General features: G+C 39.1%; 1 protein-coding gene across 1 annotated transcript in view; it reads left to right on the forward strand.

Moving 5' to 3' along the window:
* The window catches only part of DPY19L1 (dpy-19 like C-mannosyltransferase 1), a 93,024-nt gene that overhangs the window by 26,850 nt on the left and 50,960 nt on the right, over positions 1–15,214 (forward strand). Inside the window, exon 7 of the mRNA XM_055590425.1 lies at positions 12,160–12,217. Within this exon, the coding sequence (XP_055446400.1) occupies positions 12,160–12,217 (58 nt within the window). The remainder of the gene's footprint in view (positions 1–12,159; positions 12,218–15,214) is intronic.

A 15,214-nucleotide genomic window follows, 5' to 3' on the forward strand; every position in this document is an offset into this window, starting at 1 on the left:
TTTGTTCTGTTTGGAGCAGTTGATCTAGCTCTGTCTTGGAGGATCAGAGCATTTTGGATAGGTGGAGTCGAAAAGAACCCTGGGGGGAAGCAAAGATGGACATTTTGGGATAGGGAGGGGGTAGAAAGCAGATCAGTTTTCCTGGGATACAAATGACTGAGGAGGCATTGTGGAAGATCAGATTGGAGCAAAGAGTTGGGCTGGTTGATGAATGAGCTTAATGCCAGACTGGTTGGAAACCTCTTCCAAAGCAAGTGAAGGAAATCAGAAATGTGACCAATAGAGGGACAAGACTCAAAGCTGAGCTATGAACTCATGTGACCTTTGACAGCCACCTCACCCCAAAGTCAGCCAGTGACCACTTCAGTAGTCTGTCAAACAGGAGGGCGTTACCTCGTAGGGGATTTTTTTTTTTTTCTCGTAGGGGATTTTAAGATCAGTTTAGTGAGTTGGGACCAGCAATTCCTACTTATGTGAAAAAAAAAAAAGAATAATATGAATATATTATATATTCATATATTATATATATGGTATATATGGTATTTTATAAAGTATGGTATGTGTTATTATTCATATTTGTTATTAATATACATTCAAATATGAATAATAACACGTACCATACTTTATAAAATAGGTGTTATTTAGAGAAACTTCTGTTTGTTGCTTATTGTATATCTGTATATACATGTATGTGTGCTGAGTTGTGGTGTAAAGTCTTATTTCTTACTGTTGTTTTAGGCTAAAAAAAAAAATCTGTAGACCACTCACTGCTTAGGGCAGCAGGAGGGAGTGACTTTACCTTAAGAGGATTTGGGTCTTTCCGAATAGCTGTCTCTGTTTCTTCTCCCAGCTCTGAGCGCTGCGTCCTGTTTCAGCCGCACCCATTTTACTGCTCTGAGCCCAGCCAGCCCCCTTGGTGTTGTCTGACTCTTGTACCTGGTGGCCGACCCTCTGGAGCTATGCTTGGGTAAAGAGACCACACTGGTGTCACACATTTTCATTTCCCTGCATAATCTCTTTAGTCCTGTCCAAACACATCCTAATATCTAGAATCTTCCTAGCCTCACCCATCCCCAAATGAGCATTGTGGAGTCACTTCTGTTCTCTTGGCAGTTGTACTGCACCCTGGGGGCCCAGGTGTGTAAATTACACTCTAGCAGGGACCTTGGTTTATATTACGGTGAATCAAGTCTTACATCACTTTTTCTATCATTTTTTTTTCCTTCCGTTTTTAAATGTTCTTGACATGAATATTTTTAGAAGTCTCAGATTACTAGGTAGTTCTTACTGTTTTCTTCCCTGGTTGTTAGGTTTGCCACCCTTCTAATTTTATAAAGTGGGATAAAGCTGCAGACTTCTACTGGATGCTTGGGGCTGGTGCACTGGGACAACCCAGAGGGATGGAATGGGGAGGGAGGTGGGAGGAAGGTTCAGGATGGGGAACACATGTATACCTGTGGCGGATTCATTTTGATATTTGGCAAAACTAATACAATTATGTAAAGTTTAAAAATAAAATAAAATTAAAAAAAAAAAAGAATAAAGAGGAAGATGTCTTCAATTGAATTTAGAATCTGTTTATAAAAACTATGTTTCTAGTGAGAAATGAAAGTTGAAATTTCTTGAGCAGATTAGAAATTTATAGGCAAATTGAGTATGATGTTTTTAAATCCAGAAGTGTTTTAAAATAATACCTATATAAGTTTTCTGAAGTCAAGTAAACCAGTTCATTTCAGCAGAAATGGAAGTGGAAGGGGAAACAGAAAACATACACAAGCAATGAAATGGGGCTGGGCTGCCAAGCTCTGACTTGAGGAGATGAAGTAAGACATTTTTGCAAACACGACCTATTCATAATATACCTTTTTGTCTGGAATTCTCAGTGTTTTAGTATTTCTTCAAAACACCTATTGTTAGTTATTTTCTACAAGCTGTGTTGTTAAGTCATAGTTACAGTTATGTATTTCATACGATAATCTGATATTTCTCAGCTGCAGACTAACAGTTTCTGGAGGCCAGTTTCTCAAGACCCCTCATATCTCTGTTCTGCAGGGAGGTTGGAACATGTGAGAGTAGTTAACAGGCAGTTAGGAAAGTCCTCATTGCTTCTTGGGGAAATTCATTCATTCCTGAGAGATGGAATTCTCTTATTGATAAATGCCAAAAGCTTTTCTTGTTGGACCTGAAGGGCAGATGTCATGCAAGTAATATTAATCCTTTTCTTTGTTGTTTGATTTTAGTATTATTCTGGAAATTGAGATTGTTAAGTAAGAATAGATTGGATGGTACATAAAACTATTTATTCACACTGAAGTTATGGTGTGCTGGTAAATGTTTAACAGCCAGCTCTCTGGAAAAAAATACATATTAAACAAAATTTATTATAAACTTTATTGATATAAAAGATGTATACAAATAATAAGAGAGTTTCTAAAAAGGATTTCTTTTTTCTAAATAGCTCACCAGAAATACTCTGACTAGTTCAAATAAAAGAGGGATGTGGTCCTGGGATACAGAGGTCTTGTGGAATTAGGGAACAGGAAACCAACTATTTGGGCCTCATAAAAACTGAAACTGGGAATTTGAAAGGCCTTTTACCCAAGGAGGCCTGGCCTCTCCATATCATCTCACTCTCCTTTTCACTCCTACTGGACTTGTCTGTCTCTATTCTCTGATAGAGGTGTCTGTCTGGGTGTGTGTGTGTCTGTCTGGGTGTGTGTGTGTGTGCTCCAGAAGTACATCTGTTTCACAAGTTTGTTGGCTTTAATCATTTTGCCTTCCTTTGAAATTTAGAGGAATTCAAAACAAACCTTGAATGTTTCTATTAGTGGAAAACTAATATAGGACAGAATTAGCCCGGAAAGAGGGATGTCCCTTAGAAGATGTGTTTTTGTTTTAGGGCTCATCCCCCTGTTGGTTTTATAGAGTTCGAAGTAGTTATTCTTTATTTGTCACTATCCTTCAGTCTGTCTGTTTTTCGATTCCTTCCCTTCTGCCAAGGAACATCTCTTCATTTTCCTTTCAGAGGACAAAATGGAAACAAGATTTTTTGATTGGACTACTGCTTGGGTGTCCTTGTCACCCCCAGTCTAAGCTGTAAAACTCCTATTCCTTCCTCTACTGCAATCTGGTCGCACCAGTGGTGAGAATGTGGTCCCATCCACCTGTACCACCAGCCCCTTCTATGGAGATTATCTGGCAGCCAGGCCAAGCCATTCTTTTGTCTGGTTTTAGTCTAAGGATGGTAAAATAATGACATGAAGCCATTCAAGGTTTTCACAGAGAAATGCGATGCCCAGCACTTTTGTGCTTAGTTTTTTCTTTCATCTCTCACTGATGATTATGGCTGCCACCGTCTTTAGAGTTTCTGTAGAGAAGTACAGAAACTGTAGCTGAAGGATGGATAAAAATCCTTTCCCCACAGTTCATAAGACAAGAAATAGAATCATTACAGCACCTAATTTTGAGTAAGATTTTTAGATCATGTTATAGAATCTTTGAGTCCTTTTCTATTCAGTGTTCTCCAGGGTGCCCAGAAAATACCTCTTCTTGGTTTTGAGGCTCCTTCAGCATTTGGCTTTCCATTCTAGATTAAGCATCATCTGAGCAGATCTGTAGAAAACAGTGTTGTTGCTGCTGCTGCTGCTGCTAAGTCGCTTCAGTCGTGTCCGACTCTTAGCGACCCCATGGACTGCAGCCCACCAGGCTCCTCGGTCCATGGGATTTTCCAGGCAAGAGTACTGGAGTGGTTGCCATTGCCTTCTCCAAGAAAACAGTGAGCAGTGAGTAAAGTTGACTCTGAGTCCACCTATGCTGCCTGTTACCTCTCCAGACCCTGCTGTCTCCCTGGGCTTTTGTTTGTTGTTCTCCATGGAAAATACTTTTACTGAACTTTTCTTTTAGGGTTTTATAAGAAACAGCTATATGAAACCCCTTATTTTATGTTTCATGCATCTCTGTGATTATCTACTATAATATAGTACCCACTATCCTCGCTTAAAAAAATAATACAATGTAGTATTTTATTTCCTTTGGTGATGAATAAGAATGTTTTCATGTTACCTGGAAAATTTTTATGATTGTTTTACTTATAGTTCTTTGTCCAGTGAAAATCAGCAAGTTCCCAAATAAGTTTATTCAGCTTTTTTTTTTTTTTATTCTATTCTACAGCTGGGTATGAGACTTACTAGTGTGATTTTAAAGTTAATTGTTATTTTCTGTGTTGGCTTTTGTGATGAAATGAAGCACCAGTCCGTTGCCCTGTCTGTCCCCATCGCCCATCCATTTCTTTGCCCAGAGAAATCACTTTCAGACAGTGGTCCATATTTATGTTGTTAAGACCAAATAAATACTGCACACTGCTTAGTTGAGTGCTGTGCTCTGTGCTTGGCCCACTAAGTCGTGTCTGACTCTTTGTGACCCCGTGGAACGCAGCCTGCCAGGATCTTCTGTCCATGGAATTTTCCAGGCAAGAAGACTGCAGTGGGATGCCATTTCCTCCTCCAGAGGATCTTCCCAACCCAGGGATCAAACCTGCATCTCTTGTGTCTCTTACATTGGCAGGCAGATTCTTTACTGCTGTCCCTCCTGGGAAGCCCTGAGTCTGGTAGGGTAAATAATTGTTTATGTGGAAACATTTTTTTTCTTGTAGTTAAGAGTTCTCTTATTTTGTTTTCCTTCACTTTTTGTATACCAATGAATTATAAACCACAAGTAAACTGTAAAATAATTTATATGTTGCCAAATATATAAAATTCACCATTTCAGTTTTCCCACTCCTAAACCTTGGGGCCTCTCTCCTGGAACCCTATGTCTTTTGGTTCCACACTGTACTGGTCACTAGTTTGACTGGTTTTAGAAAGTTCATTTGGGTTTTTCCTTAAAAACCTGAATAAACTTTTTGGCCAACTCAGTACTTTAGTTTTCTTCAGACTTTATTCCACTGTCTTCTAAGATTCACTATGGCTTTTCAAAAGTTAGGTGCTGTTCTGCCATCAATTCCTTTTGTACCTGGTTCATTTTTTCTCTCTGGCAGCTTTTGGATTCTTTTTTCCATGTCTTAAGTAAAGGTCATGATGTAGTAGATTTTGTTTCATTCTTTATATCAGATATTCTAAAGGCTTTGTTCCTCTGGACATGTGCATTCTTCTGGGGGAAACTTTCTGTATTATTTCTTTGATGACTTTCTCTTCTCCATTGTCTCTCTTTTCCTCAAAATCCTATTGTTTGGATAGGGGACTCTTGGATTGAAATATAATTTTCTGGGTTTTTTTTTCCCCTCCCTTATTTTACCTGTTATGTTTTACTGTAGTTTCTATGAAATTTCCAGCTCTTATAAAGAGTTTTGAGCTTCAAGTTTTATTTTGTTTTTTGCATTGTCTCTCACCTGCAGATCCTCCTTCAATTTGTATTGTGAGAAAAGCCTGGCCATTCTTTTGTAGACCATAGCTACTCATCAGAAAATGCCTTTTCTTTCACATGAGGAACCAACCAGTCACAGAGTGCAAAGAAAATCCTCTTTTGGTTTTGTGTTCTTCTGTTATCTTCCTTGGCCATTGGAGACTCATAGTGGCTTCCTTGATACTAGAATTTTTTTTTTTTTTAACTACTTTATTTCTAAATAGGTTCCAGACACCTTGAGGACCTGGAAGATTAGTCTGTATGTCAGACCTCCCTTTTAATTTTGCTTAATGCCCTCCTTTCTTCCCCTGTAGCTCAGCTGGTAAACAATTCCCCTGCAATGTGGGAGACCTGGAATCAATCCCTGGGTTGGGAAGATCCCCCAGAGAAGGGAACAGCTACCCACTCCAGTATCCTGACCTGGAGAATTACATGGACTGTATAGTCCATGGGGTCACAAAGAGTTGGACACAACTGAGCGACTTTCACTTTCTGTCCTGAAGTGAATAGTCACAGTTAATATAACCCATTTTCGTACATGTCCTTCTCATGATCCAACCCAAGTCACCTATGAACTGACACAGTGGGTTTTTTTTTTTTTTTTTTTCTTTTTAGGCTCTGTGGCAGAACTAAGTTTTTATATCAAGATTTTACTTCTCCCTAGCCCTTCACCTGTTCTAAGGAAAAGTTGAATTTCTTATCCTTTATGCTAATTTTGCTTTCATTATTTTACTTGACTTTTTTGTTCTTCATTAATAAATCAGCATTTACTGTTTACACAGGCTGGATTTTTGGTTAAAAACGTGTCTTAAATAGGCTGTGAATTGTATCAGCTCAAACTTTTCCAGCTCCATGTTTTTTTGTTTTTGTTTTTTTTTCAAATGTTCTATTAGCTTGGTGGGCTAGCACGTCTTTAATCATTTGGTATAACAGTTGTATATGAATATTTAAAAGATAAGAATTTCTCTTCAGCATGCATAAATTGATGAAAGTTATTAGTTGAAAATATTGGTGTCTTTTCTACAAAATCTGCCTCCTCTTGTGTCATTATCTCAGCAAATGACACTAACCACACTGTTTGTTGCCCAAGTCTGAGCCTGAGAAGATATCCATGACTATCCCCTTTTGTTACCTCTGACGTCCAAGTAGTCACAAAATCCCATTGGTTTCTTTCTTCAGAATATCTCTGGCATCCCTGTACTTCTTTCTTTGCCCCCCAGCATTCTGTCTTCCTGGGACAGTCCGACATTCTCTCTCTCTCTGTCTCTCTCTCTCTGGGACCCCCAGCATCACTCTTACTAGGATACCATGGTTTTCTCTCGTAGGCATCTCTCTTCCTAGAATCTCTTCTTCTGCCATCAGTCCTGTTCCCCACCAGGCTATTTTACTCACTGCAGTTACTGTGATTTCATTTGAGGGACTGTAACAATACAGTGCAAGTGGAGCACAGGTTTTGGGGTAGAAGGAAGAGTAGTGAAAGGGATCTGGAGGTATATACACAACCAGATCCCACACAGCATCCTAGACATGTTTAGGTGTTTGAATTTCCTCCGGAGAACAATGGAATGCCAGTGAAGGATTGAGTGGATAGTTCGTGTGATTGTATTCATTTATTTGTAACGATGGCATAATGCAGAGAATATTGTAGGAGGAGTGAACATGGATGCACAGCCTAATGAAACTGTGCGGGAAGGTGTTGCAGTTGTCCATGGGGAAGGGGGTGGTGGCCTGAGCTAGTTTAGTGGGGGTGGGATGGAGAGAAACGGACAGTCTCCAAGGTATTTGGGAGGCATAGTTCATGAGGATTTGTGATTGACAGGTTTTTAAAATTTTGTTTTATAATTTTAGGACAGCACGGGTTTGCACATTGGTATAATTTTCTCCAGTGGTGCTCAGCAGAGGGTTAAGAAACTCGGTGTACCTTTGAGGTAGGAGAAAGCTGTGAATAATGGGAATGAGCTGGAGTGTTGGGAGATGACAGCTCTGAGGAGAGCATGTGAGAGAAATGAGCTCTGATGAGCAGGGTTTAATGAAGATGACAACAGAGGAGGCTGCTGGCCTCACCTCTGGGCCTAGAACCATGTAGGAGCCTGACAGAGTGACTCTCCCAGCAGAGTGAGGTTTCAAGGCAGGAGGGGAAGGAAGCATCTGGGTAGAGGCTGAGCTGATGGGGAGGAAATTGTGCATCATGGAGTGAAGGTCCCAGTACCAATGACAGGAAATGTATGTTTAACCACAAGGTTCCCCAAAATGAATGCCAGCAGTGTTCTGATTGAAGACTTTTCATGTTTTCACTTACTCTAAAGATACCTTTTGAATCTCTGCCTTAGGAGAGGCTCAGTATTTGGCACTATACCAGTTGCAGTGATGTATCAAGAAGTTCACAATCTTGTAAATAAAACTCTTTTTCTTGGTCCTAGCAGACAGAGAGTTAAATTAAAGGCATTGATTATTTGCTTATAACAGACTGGCAGGACCACGCTGAGAACTTTTCTCAGCCCTCCTGATTCTCATTCTCTTTCTTACCTTTTACTTTCTCTTTTCTTAATGTTCAAAATATCCCTGCCCCTAAGAGAAGGTTTCCCTGGTGGATCAGTGGTAAAGAATCCGCCTGCCAAACAGTAGTTGTGGGTTCCGTCCCTGGACCAGGAAGATCCCCTGGAGGAGGAAATGGCAACCCACTCCTGTATTCTTGCCTGGAGAATTCCATGGATGGAGGAGCCTGGCGGGCTACAGTCTGTGGGGTTGTTGTGCACGACTTAGGGACTAAACAATTAAAAAGTTCAAAGGAGGATGCTCAGCTCTCAGTCAGGTCTGGTGGTCTAGCAGGTGCTGAGGCTTACATCTCAAATTCTTGACTTGAAATCCTCTTGATTGATTTGTTTCTAAATTACTCTTTCATATTCTTTTTCTTAAGCATTTACACAAGGGTAATTTAATATCAGGCTTCCGTGGTGGCTCAGTGGTAAAGAATATGCCTGCAGTGCAAGAGATATGGATTTGATCCCTGGGCCGGGAATACCCCCTGGAGAAGGAAATGGGAACCCACTCTAGTACTCTGGCCTGGGAAACCCCATGGACAGAGGAGCCTGGCAGGCTGCAGTCCATAGGGTCGGAAAAGAGTTGGACACCACTTAGTGACTAAACAACAACAATGATTACTTTTGTTTCTGTGTTTATTTTGAACTTTGCATGTTTCATAATTCTTTGCTATATAGAGGTAAAAACTGCAGTGATTAACAGAGCCTACCAAAATGTGATGACTGGTTTAAATCCACTTTACAGAAAGATTTGGGAAAGAAGAAAATTACACGATTATTAAATATTAGAATTGATAAGTATTTTTAAGATTTTTTATATTCTTATCCCCTTATTTTATATCTAAGGAAATTAAGGTCCAAAAGGTTAATTGGGATGTATGAATAACTGTGGCAAATGTTTACCAAGCTTAGAATGCTTTAAAATTTGCGCAATAGGAACTTTCATATTTTCTGACAGTTGGTGCTAATATTGCAGAAGAAACTTTTTTTTTTTAACCACTAGGGAATGCTGAAATATCAACTAATCAACTGTAATGGAAAAAAATTAATTTTAAATATTCTGGTTGCTACATCTTTTCTGTTTAGCAAAATAAAATGACCAATGTGATAGTCTTTAAACACCAGAGGGTGGGAAGTTAAACGCTGGGAACACTGTTTTGCATTTATTGCAAGTCATATCATTTCCTAATGATTGGAACATAGAACATTCCTTGTAGATAAGCAAAGTTTTTTCTCTGCTCTTGGCTATGCAGAGCCTCAATATACCAGAAAATCTGCCTCTCGGCCTGGTTAAGCAAAACTGTCTGTAATCAAAAGATGCTGCACTATAATCTTATTATAGGAGAACACTGTATAATTCTGAGATGGGGAAGACCTTCACAGACAAGCCAGGAAATGCAGAAGGAAAGAAGAAAAAATATTGATACTTTACTATAAAATTAGCTACATAAAGTTAAATTTTTTATTGTAGAATAAACCATAAGTTATACCAAAAGATTTTGTCACGTATATAACAGTAAAAAATTTATATCTCTAATCTTTAAATAGGGAAACAGAATCCAATAGAAAAACAGATAAGAATGTGAACAGAACAATTCACGGAAGAGTAAATGAAGAAAGCAAAATGAAACAACCCACTGACATAATGCTTTGTACAAATAGGCAGGAAGAACAAATCAAAATAACAGTGAGAAAAAATCTCCACCCTTTCTATGGGCAAAATGTAAAAGGGTCTGGGCACATTGCGTTCTGTGTTATAGTGAAATCAACCCCTCATACACTGGTGAGGGTGTGGACTGGAGTGGGTCTTCTGGAAAGTCCGCATTCTTTGACTTGAGAGTCTCACAGGTCTATCTGATAGAAGTAAAAACACTATTTTTTACATGTGCAAAGATGTTCTTTTATCATTTAAAAAATTATAACAAGGAACTGAAAAACATCTGTATGACCAATAACAGGGAAAGGGCGGAACAAATTGCAAAGTGTTTGTACTGTGCAATGTATGACATCTGTTGAAAAGAATGCTTTGGGTTAAATGTATGGATTAGGAATAACAGATTAATTAGGAAAGGAACATTTTGGAGGGATGTTAATAGTATAATAACATTAAAATATGTGTTTTATGGTTATAGAGAAGGATTTGGAAGGATGGACACACAACAAATGTTATCTTTGGTGAATAGGATTGGAGGAGGGTTGCTGGCAGGAAACCATTTTTTAAAAATATATAGCTCTATGGCTTTTTGTCTTGTTAGAATATGTTCTAATTGTTAAAATATATTTGTCTCTTTAATACCTAATATTTAAACATCTAATTATTTAAATCCATAACTCATTCTTTTTCTTAAAAGTTTTATTTTCAGTGGTGCTTCACTGCCACACACAGGCTTTCTCCAGTTGCAGCGAGCAGGGCTACTCTAGCTGCAAAGGGCTCTAGGGTGTGCACGTTTCAGTAGTTGCAGGGCACGGGCTCAATTGCCTGTGGCATGTAGAATCTTCCTAGATTAGGGATCAAACCCTCATCCCCTGCATTGGCAGGCAGATTCTTAACCACTGGACCATCAGGGAAGTCCCCATAATACATTCTTAAGCTTCCTAAAGTCTCATCACTTACAGTGAGCCTAGAGTTTGCCTGTTTGCTGGTCTTTTGAAGCAGCCATGCTATGCCTCTTGAGGAGAGAACCCCAACTTCAAACCCCTGTCCTATACTCTTTCTAGCTCCTTTATCTGCCTTTCTTATTTCTGTAATCCATCACTTCACTACTGTCTGGCCAGCATGCTGTTTCTTTGCCCCTTTATATTTCATTTGTGCTGGTCCAAGTTAATAACCAGTGGAGAAAGATCACACAGCCTTACTGTTAGTGTCTCTGTGACAATTTGTGATCTTGAACTTCTATTGATCCCTTAAAGAGGGCTCTACAGCCCTTCTGTTTTCCCTCCTTACCTCTCTCCTAAGTGCAAGTGGTATTTCAGACACCTCCTCCTCCACTTTCCTCAGACCTTTAGCACTGCTCCCTGTTCTTTTGAGCAGCAAGTGGCTCTGTGCCCTAACTCTATGGGGGAAATAGCAACTCTGTAAACTCCTTGCCACTAAACATGCAGACTCCACTTCCCTCTTGAGCCAAGGCTGATTGTCCCTATGTGCTGGGGATCCCAGCCCTTCCTATTTGCTTCTGTGGATGTTGGGGAGGGTGCATGTTCTTAGTACATGAATTATCCCTGCCATCTCATGTATCTCCTCTGTGTTTCCTCATTCCTACACCCTGAAGAATAAACATAATGGCCTAGAATACCTGTCTGATTCTTTGTTGCTTTTCTGTGATATACACATATTTTTGGGTGGATAGAAGGAAGGAAGGATATCTGGGTGAAATTGCAAGAAAGCAGCATGAGCTAAAGAGAACTCAAAGACCTCAAGAGTAGAGATGAAAGAAATGATGAAACAAACCTGAAAACAGCCTTCCTTTCCCTTGCTCAGATGCTTTTGATCAGGGTCAGAGTAGAATGGGGACGTATTTCACCCTTACCTGAGCAAATGAAGCATTAACTGTTAGGACTGTCAAACTATACCATTGTGGTTTCTTAGCTAGAGATATAAGCCAGATTCTCATATTTTGATGTTTACGTTGTGTTACCCAATTTTCTGAAAATAAACAAATGATAAAACTTAATCTGTAAATGAGTGTTTTGCAAGCATGTATAAAGGTAGCTTGGAGATGGGATTTGGGAAGTACTGAATTAGTTAAATCTTTAACATGCTAACACACTTTGTGAATTTCCAGGAGCAGGAGGCAGTATGGTGATGTCCAGCTTTCTAATCATAAAGCATTTTTCTGTGCTAGCTTCCATCCTAGTAATATATATTATATGCAAAGAAAAATAGTTGGTACTAAAGAAGTTTAAAAAGTAAAAAAAGAAAGATCAGGTTGCATGGTGCACAGTAACATGACAAATAAGAATTTTTTATTCCTTGTCAGTTTCTGTTTTTCTGTACATTTTGAGCATGGAGAATGGTTTTTTGAAAAAACAAAACTTTTTTTTTTTTTTTTAAACTAATGATACATTAGAGGAAATAAGCTGTTTTGTAAATAATAGAGTTCTAGTGTGGCTAAAACTTTTTGTAGTACTAGCAGATTATCATGTTATGTTATTTCAGGGTTTTATTAGGATTGACCTGGTTTCTGTTACTGGAGTTACATTTTCTTATATTCTTTTCCAGCGGCAGCCGTTTAGGAGGTTTGGTTACAGTGTTGTGCTTCTTTTTCAATCATGGAGAGGTAGGTAGTAAACAAATATTTTCAAACTGTTTAGGGGTTTTACTTCTAGAAATAATGATTTTCATTTAAGTATTTTTAAAAATTTTAAGATATTTTACCAATACAAAATTTTACCAATATAAAATATAGAAATATATAGAAATTTAAATATATATTTAAATTTCTTTAATTTCTTTAAATTTAATCTGTAGTTCAGTTCAGTTCAGTCACTCAGTCGTGTCCGCCTCTGCGACCCCATGAACCGCAGCACGCCAGGCCTCCCTGTCTATCACCAACTCCTGGAGTTCACTCAAACTCACGTCCATCGAGTCGGTGATGCCATCCAGCCATCTCATCCTCTGTCGTCCCCTTCTCCTGTGCCCAATCCCTTCCAGCATCAGAGTCTTTTCCAATGAGTCAACTCTTCGCATGAGGTGGCCAAAGTATTGGAGTTTCAGCTTCAGCATCAGTCCTTCCAATGAACACCCAGGACTGATTTCCTTTAGAATGGACTGGTTAGATCTCCTTGAAGTCCAAGGGACTCTCAAGAGTCTTCTCCAACACCACAGTTCAAAAGCATCAATTCTTTGGCACTCAGCTTTCTTCACAGTCCAACTCTCACATCCATATATGACCACTGGAAAAACCATAGCCTTGACTAGACTGACCTTTGTTGGCAAAGTAATGTCTCTGCTTTTGAATATGCTGTCTAGGTTGGTCATAACTTTCCTTCCAAGGAGTAGGCGTCTTTTAATTTCATGTAGTAGTAGTCTTTAAAATCGGAGAAGACAATGGCAACTCACTCTGGTACTCTTGCCTGGAAAATCCCAGGGACAGAGGAGCCTGGTAGGTTGCAGTCCATGGGGTCGCAGAGTCGGACACGACTGAGCGACTTCACTTTGACTTTTCACTTTCATGCATTGGAGAAGGAAATGGCAACCCACTCCAGTGTTCTTGCCTGGAGAATTCCAGGGACGGGGGAGCCTGGTGGGCTGCCGTCTATGGGGTTGGACACTGACTGAAGCGACTTAGCAGCAGCAGCAGTCTTTAAATGTTTAATCTTATTTTGATTCAAATTTTAAACACTAGCATTTATCTTAAATTTTATAACCATTGTATCTTTTGATATATCTCTTAGTGGCTTAAAGAAATAGTGGGTCTGTGTTAATTCTGTATATAATTTAAAATTGTGAAAACTCTTGTTTTAACTGTAATAAAAATAAGCTAGCCATGTATCCATTAACTTCTTATGGGGGGTAACTTTTTGATGTAGGAGCTATTGTATATGTTTCTATTTTAATGTGTTTATATTAAACCTTGTTATACTTTTAAGTGTCCTTTGCATAATGTTTTATTGTATCTATAAATTTGTGCATGTGTCCAAGTTCTTTCTAAAGAGAATAACATTGTAAAAAGCATAGACTCTGCATCCAGGCTACCTGTGTTCAAATCCTGACTCTGCCATTTAGTGACTGAGTGACCTGGGCAAGCCCTTTAATCTCACCCACCCTAGTTTTCTCTTTGTAAATGGGCATAATAATGTTATCCATCTCATCGGATTATTGGGAGATTAAATGAGCTCCTATTTGTAATGTGTCTCGAACAATGTTTGACACATAGTTGCTGCTAAGTAAGTGTTAGCTGTGTAATTGTATTATTATTGGTAACTTATTTTAGGTTAAATTTTAATATAAATTCAAGATGCCAATGAAATCCTTCCACTAACTTAATTATAATTATAAATGAATTTCTAGTAAATATATATGTGTATGTTTGGTTTTCTTTCATGAAAGTTTTCTATGAGGGGAACTCATATAAAAGGTCAGGTTGTTTTGTGTGAAGTAACTTAATCCTTTTAAGTGTTTCCACACTGTCTACAATTTTTGAATATATACATGTTACAAAGCTCTGAGGGTAGTCATACAAAAACTAAACTGTAGACTCAGGGTTGAACTTACTTTTCTTATCATTTAGTGGATTACTAATGAAACTTAAACTAGCACATGCGTAGTATTTAAAATCAAAGAAATTTAAAGCTAGAGTGACTTTATAGATTAGAGTTATTTGACAATTGATTGCAACATGACATCAATTAATTAATTTGGTCTGAAGTTTAAACAAAGAAATAAAAGAATTATTTGGCTCTTTTTGACTGTGGATGCTGCTTAGTGCCTTGATGTGGACCATAAAACATTTGGAAGCACAGATCTGTGAGAATGCCCTAAGAAATAGGAAATAATTGCTTAACAGTGGAAGAAAGGAGCATTGGGTGTTCACAGTGAGATGTTGAGAAGAAAGAGATTATTGAAAATTTTGAAGCCAAGGCACAGTTTTAAATATTACCATCTCTTAAGCAGAAAGGTCTACTGTGTTATTCTCAGTGTAAATTCAGTTCAGTCGTGTCCGACTCTTTGTGACCCCATGAACCGCAGCACGCCAGGCCTCCCTGTCCATCACCAACTCCCAGAGTCCACCCAAACCCATGTCCATTGAGTCGGTGACACCATCCAACCATCTCATCCTCTGTTGTCCCCTTTTCCTCCTACCCTCAATCTTCCCCAGCAACAGGGTCTTTTCAAATGAGTCAGCTCTTCACATCAGGTGGCCAAAGTATTGGAGTTTCAGTTTCAGCATCAGTCCTTCCAGTGAACACCCAGGACTGATCTCCTTGCAGTTCAAGGGACTCTTAAGAGTCTTCTCCAGCACCACAGTTCAAAAGCATCAATTCTTCGGCACTCAGCTTTCCTTATAGTCCAACTCTCACATCCGTACATGACCACTGGAAAAACCATAGCCTTGACTAGACATTCAGTTCAGTTCAGTCACTCAGTCATGTCCGACTCTTTGCGACCCCATGAATTGCAGCACGCCAGGCCTCCCTGTCCATCGCCAACTCCCGGAGTTCACCCAGACTCACATCCATCGTGTCAGTGATGCCATCCAGCCATCTCATCCTCTGTCGTCCCCTTCTCCTCCTGCCCCCAATCCCTCCCATCATCAGGGTCTTTTCCAATGAGT

This window comes from Bubalus kerabau, chromosome 8 (assembly GCF_029407905.1).
Source record: "Bubalus kerabau isolate K-KA32 ecotype Philippines breed swamp buffalo chromosome 8, PCC_UOA_SB_1v2, whole genome shotgun sequence".
NCBI classification, from domain to species: Eukaryota; Metazoa; Chordata; class Mammalia; order Artiodactyla; family Bovidae; genus Bubalus; species Bubalus kerabau.